This window comes from Camellia sinensis, unplaced genomic scaffold (assembly GCF_055761805.1).
Source record: "Camellia sinensis isolate YWXY unplaced genomic scaffold, ASM5576180v1 Unanchor12, whole genome shotgun sequence".
Lineage (NCBI taxonomy): Eukaryota > Viridiplantae > Streptophyta > Magnoliopsida > Ericales > Theaceae > Camellia > Camellia sinensis.
This window is the reverse complement of record NW_028128998.1, coordinates 1,190,500-1,201,176: the sequence shown is the minus strand read 5'-3', so window position 1 is coordinate 1,201,176 and position 10,677 is coordinate 1,190,500. Positions and strand designations below refer to the sequence as shown.

At 34.4% G+C, this 10,677-nt stretch overlaps 1 protein-coding gene across 2 annotated transcripts; it reads left to right on the top strand.

Annotated features, from left to right (window-relative positions):
• LOC114303415 (protein disulfide-isomerase erp38) lies at positions 1-2,627 on the top strand. Of its 2 annotated transcripts, none has more exons than XM_082911648.1 (5): positions 1-401; positions 556-590; positions 817-929; positions 1,115-1,160; positions 1,477-2,627. In XM_082911648.1, the coding sequence occupies exons 1-5, from the start codon at positions 355-357 to the stop codon at positions 1,563-1,565; spliced, it is 330 nt and encodes a 109-aa protein (XP_082767774.1). In that variant the 5' UTR covers positions 1-354; the 3' UTR covers positions 1,566-2,627. The 2 variants fall into 2 exon arrangements, with proteins under 2 accessions (XP_082767774.1, XP_082767775.1); XM_082911649.1 differs by having other exon boundaries at positions 803-929; positions 1,477-1,559.
• Positions 2,628-10,677: the final 8,050 nt, after the last annotated feature.

Below are 10,677 nucleotides of genomic sequence, written 5' to 3'. Positions count from 1 at the left end.
TGAGATTAAATCCATTCCATTCATTGCTTCTAACATTTCTATAACCTCTCTACTTTGAAGGTTCCATGAACAACTTGAATGATTTTAATTTGGGAAAAAAATATGAAAAATATAATGATTATCATGTTCGATATTCTGATTATGATATTCATATTATAACCAATATAATCATTGAATTGAATGGATTGTTGTTGATTCTACACACTATAAAGTCTCATGATATTCTGATTGTGTTTGCTAGGTGTTTGATAAAATGCCACAATGGCTAGGTTTTTTCTTTATTGTTTTGTTGTTTTGTTCTTTTTTTTTTTTTTTTTTTGGTTGGAGAAATTGGTTCAATCTTAGATCTCTCCCATGGAGTTTGTGGCTTGTCGTAGTAAATTACTTCAACCCAAAGGCAGGTATGTCAGTGTTGTGTTAATTAAATCCTTTTAATGAATATGACTTTCCATATAGGTTGTATATATTACTGAATTTATTTTAATTTTCTTAATAATATATCTTTTTCAACTACTATATAGTTATAAATAATGATTAATTTATTGTTGCTGACAGCCTTCAGGACAATGTTTTCAACTCTGGGGAAAATGGTTTGTATTAACTGTAGTTTTTTCAACATTTTATTTGTTCGTATCCATATTAGTAACTTGGGATTGGTGTTTGGCCTTTTATGTGGTCCTTATGTCAATTAGAATTCTGGATTGTTTTTGTATAATTGATTTAGAGTTCAGAAACCAAGAAAAATTTATTAGATCTTAATGATTGTCATGTTATCAGTCAATTCATGTTGATATGTGGTTAGGTTTTGTTACACAGTTCCTTTGGAATTTTATGCACCCTGGTGCGGTCATTGCAAAAACTTGGCTCCAATCTTGGATGAAGTTGCTGTTTCATTTGAAAGTGATGCTGATGTTGGCATTGCAAAGATTGTAAGATCTAAAACCCAAACTAGCTAAAGACTACTTGAAGAGATTTGTTGCTTTGTCAGTATAGACGGTTATTTTCTGCAAATATTGTGCACTTGAATTATGTTTCAATATTACTCTCAAAGTACCTTTCCTTTAATGTTATTTCTGCCTTGCAAATTGAAATTGTTTTCTTCCGTCATTTCTAGGTTGCAGGTTCATGTACTGTTCATCTATGGCTTCTAAAACTGAAGAGTAAAATTCTTTTCCTTCAGGCTTTTACAACAATATATAGTAAAAATTATTTTTAATTAATCTTAGCTCGATATTTTGGCTCATCTATGTTGGTTTATTTCTCATCCATATATAGAAGCTTTTTGATTATTGAAATTTTTTTGGGTGTGTAGTATTTGCTCTCTCTCTCTTTGGTCCTAAAAGTTGTGGACAGAATTGTACAACATTGTTTCTACACATGAATTAGCTCAATCTCAGTTCTTTATGCTCAACCTTAATCCTCTTTCACTTCCCTTCATTTCTTTTGCTCTCCTCTCTCTCTCTCTCTCTCTCACGGCATTCCTTCTGCCTCTTCCCCAAGCGCTGCTCCTCCCTAGGGCTCACCATAGTTGTACTTTAGAAGAATCTGGTTTGTTTAAGGTATGAATCTTTCAATTTTTTTTTCTCTATATCTAAAGAATCTTCTGATTAAACTCTGAAACACCTACTTCTTAATTGTTTAACACTGAAACACCTACTTCCCATTGATTTAACATTGAAACATCTACTTTCTCATGGATTTATGTCATTTTTTCATGGAATTAGGATTTATTTGATTTAACACATATTTTCTCATGGATTTAGGGCATTTTAATTCGATTTAACACTCAAACATCTACTTTCTCATGGATTTAGGGTATTTTCTCATGGAATTAGGGTTTATTTGATTTAACACTAATATTTTCTCATGGATTTAGGGTATTTTAATTTGATTTAACATTCATTCTCATGGATTAAGGGCTTACTGAAACAATTGATTTCTTATGGATTAAGGGCTTTTACCCTAAGTTTTCTTTTCTTTTTAAAATTGAGAACTCATCTAGACTCATTCCATATGATAAATTTGAGGTTTAATAGTCACACCATCAACTAGTGCGCAAATAGAAGAAGATTCGAACTAGAAACATACTCACTTACCAACTCGCTTAATTGTACTTTAAGGGGACTGTAATTTAAATGAATTTTTAGGAGTACTTACATAATTTTGTGGTGTATTTAGAGGCTTGTACATGAATCATTCAAGTAACATATGTGAGAAATGGTCTAGGCTGCAGTTGATATTGCTCTGTTCTGAGCTTGTGGCCTAGGCTGCAGCCACTGTGGCTTGGGCTGTGGCCTGGTGTTTTGTTGCAGTTGAGTCTGCAACCTGGTCTCTGCTTGTTCCAGCTCACTTTCATATGAGTTTCCTTTGTCAAACAAGTCATATGTATGCCAACATTGACACATCTGCTATTGTCTGTGTTAGATATGATTTGGACATTAATTTGGATAAGCTTTCTTTGTTTTGTTTTTTTATGTGTGTGTGTGCGAGGCATATGCCTATCTAGTCATTTTTACACATTTAAAAGCACAAAAAATACATATTTTATAGTAGATTATTACTTGGTTGAAATTTTTATGTATCTAATTTATAATCAAATATTATATCGCTATAAAATAGATAAATGACTTGGCATTCCATAAACCAAATGGTCAGATAGTCACTATTGACAACTACTAAGACTTCTGAACATGGCATCCAAAGAAAACCAATTATGCATAAGCAAAAGCTATCTCAAAGGGACCCATAAGCAATCTTCTTTTCCCAATTTTATTTGACAGATTAATATAAATATTTTAAAAACCAATATTTGAGATGATTAAACAAAAGATAATAATAAAGTCGGCAAAGTACCTGTACTATATTTAGACCAGAAAATGGACATTTTAGCAGCTCTCCTTACATTTTTTATGTAGTAGAAACAAATATTATTTTAGTAAACAATGACAATGAACCCTGAAAGCTCAAAACCTTTTAAAAAAGGCGAACTGCGACATTATATATTTTCATAATCCTTGATTTACAGTAAAATGCCTGTTAGAATAGTTTCCCTTTTTCTCTCTGATTTGAAGAGAAGATGCTCAAAAATTTGCCAATCAAAAAACATTAAAAAAATGTTCCAAAATTCATTTTTTAAAAAAAGAAATTGCGATAAAATTTTGAATTTATTGCATAGTATGTCTATGATTTGCTTTTTACTGTTTGCCATAGCATGTGTCTGGGCATAAAAAGAAAAAAAAAACACCAGAACAACATTTGTAAAGTATTATTTTGCAAGGCTTTTGATCTTTCTCATGTTCCTGCAGTTTTATTGTAGCTATCTATGTAATCTCTATAGATTTTTCTGTGAATGAGAAAAAATACTTTGTCGTGTGGAATACCTCTTCTAATCACACTTATTGTTCTTGTAGTTTCTCTGTGCAATAAAGTATATGCTCAGGAGATTGAAGATGACAAAGCTATTGACCATCATGAATTGATCGATGAAGAAAATCTTGAGTTAAATTTTGCGACTGCTGGGAGAATGGTAAGGAGAAATTATATACTTGTATATTGGTTTAACAAATATTATTTTAGTAAACAATGACAATGAACCCTGAAAGCTCAAAACCTTTTAAAAAAGGCGAACTGCGACATTATATATTTTCATAATCCTTGATTTACAGTAAAATGCATGTTAGAATAGTTTCCCTTTTTCTCTCTGATTTGAAGAGAAGATGCTCAAAAATTTGCCAATCAAAAAACATTAAAAAAATGTTCCAAAATTCATTTTTTAAAAAAAGAAATTGCGATAAAATTTTGAATTTATTGCATAGTATGTCTATGATTTGCTTTTTACTGTTTGCCATAGCATGTGTCTGGGCATAAAAAGAAAAAAAAAAACACCAGAACAACATTTGTAAAGTATTATTTTGCAAGGCTTTTGATCTTTCTCATGTTCCTGCAGTTTTATTGTAGCTATCTATGTAATCTCTATAGATTTTTCTGTGAATGAGAAAAAATACTTTGTCATGTGGAATACCTCTTCTAATCACACTTATTGTTCTTGTAGTTTCTCTGTGCAATAAAGTATATGCTCAGGAGATTGAAGATGACAAAGCTATTGACCATCATGAATTGATCGATGAAGAAAATCTTGAGTTAAATTTTGCGACTGCTGGGAGAATGGTAAGGAGAAATTATATACTTGTACTTGTGTGCGAGGCATATGCCTATCTAGTCATTTTTACACATTTAAAAGCACAAAAAATACATATTTTATAGTAGATTATTATTTGGTTGAAATTTTTATGTATCTAATTTATAATCAAATATTATATCGCTATAAAATAGATAAATGACTTGGCATTCCATAAACCAAATGGTCAGATAGTCACTATTGACAACTACTAAGACTTCTGAACATGGCATCCAAAGAAAACCAATTATGCATAAGCAAAAGCTATCTCAAAGGGGCCCATAAGCAATCTTCTTTTCCCAATTTTATTTGACAGATTAATATAAATATTTTAAAAACCAATATTTGAGATGATTAAACAAAAGATAATAATAAAGTCGGCAAAGTACCTGTACTGAAGGTTTATAAATGAGAAGTTATGCTTGTATTGACTATTATGTTGTCTTAATTCCTAGATTTATGTTTGCTGGCCTTTGCTGAGGCATTCTTAACTACACCATTTGCTTCAACTGAAAATTTTTGACCGGGAAAAAGTAAAGCAAAGAGAATACTGTTACAGTTACAAATTTTATTGTTTGTTTACTTTTCTCAGATGAATACTCAGATATTATTAGCAAGTAGATATCTTACAGAATTCATCTATGACCCCTTGTGATTCGTTTTGTGTGGGGATTGGATTATCCCTTGTCTTTGCATTGTGGCAGGTTTTAGATTTATTAACTTACCTTTGTATACTGAAAGATATTTTTAAGAATTTTGTGATTCGAGGAAGTGTGAGAATAGATTATAGTGGAAAAAGTATTTGATTTTGACAAAAAAAATAGCTTATATTATCATTATGGAAGTAATCTAAAGTTTTCAGATCATTAGTTATTTTCAGAAAAATTTGTAAATCAATTCAAAAGGATTTATTTTAAAAGCTTCAAAGAAGTTCAAAGTCCCTGTATGTTTTTTGTAATTATGGTAAGATTTGGCTGGTTTAACTAGTTTGATGAATTGTGGTTGGTGCTTGATGTATTTTTGGTAAGAACTTTAATATGCACGCATTGTTGACAAGATGCTGCACCTACGGACATATTATGGCATGTTTGCTTCTAATACATCCCCTCATTCACAATGCTTTCAATTGTGACCTGAAAAACAGACGGAGCCTGTAGCACATTTTGAATCAGTTGTGGCTATAGTGCTTAATGTACTTTGTCAAATTATAGGCAGTATTGGAGCAATTTCAAGGTCTAGGAGTACGAATTCAATTAGCTTGCAATTTTCTATCATTTATAGGAGTGGTATTCAAGTGCATATTTGTTAAGTCATATTGGGCATTGCAGTGATTTTAAATGATTTGAGGCAACTATGCTCAATTACATTGGGATTCAAAATCATTTTGTGAAACATAAAGGGCACTTGTATATTTGAATATGTGCAAAATACTACCATGTTTTTCTTTTTTATTTGTTCTCTATTACAAACATCATGTCCGGTCTCGTGGCAGTGAGATACATTAAACTACCCACCAGCTGCTTGTAATACGTTTCATCAACTAAGTCTCTATTTCCGTGTTGCTTTATCATCAAGGATCACCTCAACTCTTTGAAGTTTTGAATTGTTATATGCATTTCTACTAAATTGGTTTATAAAATAAAATTATTTATATATGAGTTTAGATGTAATTGATAATATATTAATGTTTGCCTTGTTTATTTTCTTTGCAGATTGGTTATGATGACGTTCGGAAGCATACTTGCAAATGAAGATCAACTATTGAATTTTTTTCCCTAAACTGATGCTTAGTTGTAGTTGCAAATCAAGATTGAGTATTGATTTTTTTTTGTGGACTCCACGTTAGTTCATTTTGGGATTTGCTTTGATGGTTTTTTTGTGATACTTAATGGATTATTATTAAAGTTGTTTGATGGATATATTTTGATTTATAATATAAATGGTTTAGTGAATTTTTTTGTGGAGTGATGTATAATAGTTAGTGGATTTCTTAGTACAATTAAAAGGCTATTGGGATATGAGCAGGGATATTTGTGAAATAATAATTTAAATTGAATATAAAATATGGAACAAGTTTAGTGACGAATTTGTTTTGTCATTTGTACTTGTTATTATGACAAAGTGATTATTCGTCACTAATAAACTTTTTTGTGACAATTTACTGCAGTTTATATATGAAAGTTTTTATTTATTTTGTTGTTTGGTGACTAAAAATTTCATCACGTATATATATATTTGTCACGAAATATATTTCGTCACCCATGTATGACTTTTGAAGACGAAAAATTATGACTTTTGAAGACGAAAAATTTCGTCACTTTTACATCTTATTGTGACGAAATTATTTCCTCATCAATGATCAACATGCGTGACAAATTTATTCGTCAACTAAAGTTATAAATATGGTACTGAATAACTATTTGGTGACGAAAATGAGAATTTTTGGCGACAAAATGTTGTTTTATTGGTGACAAAAGATTATGACTTTTGAAGACGAAAAATTTCGTCATCTTTACATCTTATTGTGACGAAATTATTTCCTCATCAATGATCAACATGCGTGACAAATTTATTCGTCAACTAAAGTTATAAATATGGTATTGAATAACTATTTGGTGATGAAAATGAGAATTTTTTGCGACAAAATGTTGTTTTATTGGTGACAAAAAATTATGACTTTTGAAGACGAAAAATTTCGTCATCTTTACATCTTATTGTGACGAAATTATTTCCTCATCAATGATCAACATGCGTGACAAATTTATTCGTCAACTAAAGTTATAAATATGGTACTGAATAACTATTTGGTGACGAAAATGAGAATTTTTGGCGACAAAATATTGTTTTATTGGTGACAAAAAATTTCGTCACTGAAGTAATTTCATTAGTGACGAAATTATTTTTCGTCACGTTGGTTTTTAGTGACAAACATTCAATGACGAAACCGGTGACGAAAATATTTCCTCACAAATATCTATAGTGACGAAATTAGCTCTTTGAAGACAAAAAAATTTTGTCATTCAAGACCCAACTTGTTGTAGTGCTTGTTCAACTCATCAGATATATCAAACTCCCAATGACCCAAGAATATTCTAGTTGAGAGACACTCTCACCATTATTCTTGGTCAAATATAGACTTAAGTCTGCCGGTGTCCTAAACATACTTGTATCTGATTTTCCAAATTTCTCAAGTATCTTATTAACATAATGAGCTTGAGAAAGTACAATACCACCAGATGTTCTAGTAATCTTAACACCCAGAATGACATCTGCAAGGCCCATATCCTTCATGTCAAACTTAGAGTTTAACAATCTTTTGGTAGCTTTAATCATTTCATCATTGCTACCAACAATGAGTATGTCATCAACGTATAGACACAAAATGACATAACCTTTGTCAGTGTCTTTAACATATACGCACATATCACACTCATTGATTCGAAACCCATTTGACAACATAGCATTGTCAAACTTCTCATGCCATTGTTTGGGAGCTTGCTTCAAACCATACAATGACTTGACAAGCTTACAGACTTTCTTACTTTTTCCTAGAGCTGAAAACCCCTCGGGTTGCTCCATGTAGATTTCTTCATCTAAATCTCCATTTAAGAAAGCTGTCTTTACATCTATCTGATGTATTTCTAAACCACGTAAAGCTGCTATTGCAATCACCATGCGAATGGATGTAATCCTTGTCACAGGTGAATACGTATCAAAGTAATCCAGGCCTTCTCGCTATCTGTATCCTTTGATAACTAGCCGAGCTTTATATTTGTCAATTGACCCATCCGCTTTCATCTTTCTTCGAAAGATCCACTTACTCCCCAAGGCCTTACTGCCTGGGGGTAGATCAACCAACTCCCAAGTATGGTTCTGTAAGATAGAGTCAATCTCACTCTTAATTGCTTCTTTCCATAAAGGACTTTCAGGTGAAGTCACAGCTTCATGGAAGGTTCGAGGTTCTCCCTCTAACATATAAGTCAAGAAGTCTGGACCAAAAGACTTTGTGGTTCTAGCCCTTTTACTCCTTCTTGGCTCATCTACTTCATCAGCTTGATCATCTACTTGATCAGTTATTTGATCAGCTGTTTGATCATCCATGTGATCATCTATGTGATCGTCTTCGTGATCATCTATTTCTTTCATGGAACTCGGAACCCTGTCTTGGGGACGACACAGAAACACATCTTCAAAGAAAGATGCACTTCTAGATTCCATGATAGTATTCTTGTGTATATTTGAAATATCAGGCTTGTGCACAAGAAATCTATATGCACTACTATTTTGTGCATAACCAATGAAAATACAATCCACGGTTTTCAGACCTATCCTTACCCGCTTGGGTGTAGGTACCACCACTTTTGCAAGACACCCCCACATTCGTAGGTATTTATATGAAGGCTTGTGACCTTTCCACAACTCATATGGAGTCTTGTCCACTTTCTTCTGTGGTATTCTATTAAGAATATAATTCGCGGAGAGAATTGCTTCCGCCCATAAGTTCTGTGGCAACCCAGAACTTATCAACATTGCATTCATCATCTCTTTCAGCGTCCTGTTCTTCCGCTCAGCAACACCATTTGACTGAGGCGAATAAGGCGATATGGTTTGGTGAATAATCCCAAATTGAGCACAAGTCTTGGCAAACAGGGATTCATACTCACCACCATGATCACTTCTCAATGCCTTGATTTTCCGGCTTAATTGATTCTCAACTTCATTCTTAAAAAGAATAAATTTATCAATAGACTTGTCTTTGCTTTTAAGCAAATACACATAACAGTATTTAGTGCAATCATCAACAAAAGTGATGAAGTACTTGTTGCCACTACGTGATTGTACAACTTTTAAGTCACACACATCACTATGCACTAAACCCAAAGGCTGGGTACTTCTTTCAATAGAATGAAAAGAAGACCTTGTCAATTTTGCTTCTACACAAGTTTCACACTTGTGTTGTTGATTAATCTTGAAAGATGGTATGTGATCTAACTTGATTAATCTACGTAAAGAGTCAAAATTTACATGACCCAATCTACCATGCCATAAATTAAGGGACTCAAGCATATAAGCAGAAGAAGAAGCTTTCTCATTAATCTTAGGGATAAGTGTCATTACATTCAATTTAAACATACCACCTGACATATATCCCTTCCCCACATAGACCTCGCCCTTGGTCAACACGACCTTGTCGGATTCAAACACCATGCGGAAGCCATGCTTGCTTAGGAGAGACCCCAAGACAAGGTTCTTACGAATGTCCGGCACAAAAAGGACATCGTTCAAAGTCAGTTCTTTTCCTGAAGTCATCTTCAGGATCACCTTGTCTTTACCCTCAACAGCTAAGGTTGTAGAGTTTCCCATAAACAACTTCTCCCCGTTTGAAACCGATTCGAAAGTTGTGAACATTCTCTTCTTTGCACAAATATGGCGAGTGGCCCCAGTGTCCACCCACCACTCCCTCGGGTTTGACCCCACCATGTTCACTTCTGACACGATGACTGACAGATGCATGTCGTCCACATCGTGTGACAATTCCTCCATTTCAGCCATATGTGCCCGGTTTTTGTGTTGGGGAGGGTTTTTCCTGTAGGGCTTCTTCTTCAGACAATCAACTGCCCGATGCCCGTCACTTCCACAGTTGAAGCATTTGCCATCGAACCTAAAAGTAGGCTCCTTTGGCTTGTAGGCTGGCCTTTTGGAAATTCCTCCTCTAGCCCCCAACTTTAAGCTTTTGCCTGTCGGTGATTTTTCCCTCGCCCCCGAGGACTCGCCATGCTCAACCATGTTGGCTTTGACAGTGGAGGTACTCCCTCCTTTCTTCCTGTTGTCCTCTTCAATCCGGAGCCTGACAACGAGCTCTTCGACTGTCATCTCCTTTCGTTTGTGCTTCAAGTATTTCTTGAAGTCTTTCCAGCCGTTAGGCAGCTTCTCAATCAAAGCAGCTGCCTGGAATGACTCACTTAGGACCATCCCTTCTGCATGTATCTCGTGCAGAATCACTTGGAACTCTTGGACTTGACTCAGGACAGTTTTAGAGTCCACCATCTTGAAGTCCAAGAACTGGCCAACGATAAATTTCTTTACCCCAGCATCCTCGGTCTTGTACTTTTTGTCCAAGGCATCCCACAACTCCTTAGACGATTTCTTGGCATAGAACACGTTGAAAAGCGGATCCGCCAAGCCGTTCAAAATGTAATTCCGGCATAAGAAGTCTACTTGTTTCCAAGCGTCCAGAGCCATGAGCTTTTGTTTATCTTGCTCATTCTCCTCTACAGCTGGTACATCTTCACTCAGAAACCTCGCAAGGCTTAGAGTAGTCAAATAAAACAGCATCTTCTGCTGCAATCTCTTGAAATTCACTCCCATGAACTTTTTCAGGCGCTCGTGATGATTGAACGGTCCTCCCGGAACAGTCGAAGTAACAACAGGAGGATTGACCACAGAGGTCACAGCAGGGGTTGGCAAGCCAGTCGCCCCGGGGTTCGGATCCCCACCAA

Excerpts from the sequence above, each read along its gene's own strand:
- LOC114303415 (XM_082911648.1), top strand. The coding sequence starts at position 355 with ATGGAGTTTGTGGCTTGTCGTAGTAAATTACTTCAACCCAAAGGCAG. Across the intron at positions 402-555 it reads TTACTTCAACCCAAAGGCAG|CCTTCAGGACAATGTTTTCA; the intron begins GTATGTCAGTGT and ends TGTTGCTGACAG. Across the intron at positions 591-816 it reads TTTCAACTCTGGGGAAAATG|TTCCTTTGGAATTTTATGCA; the intron begins GTTTGTATTAAC and ends TTTGTTACACAG.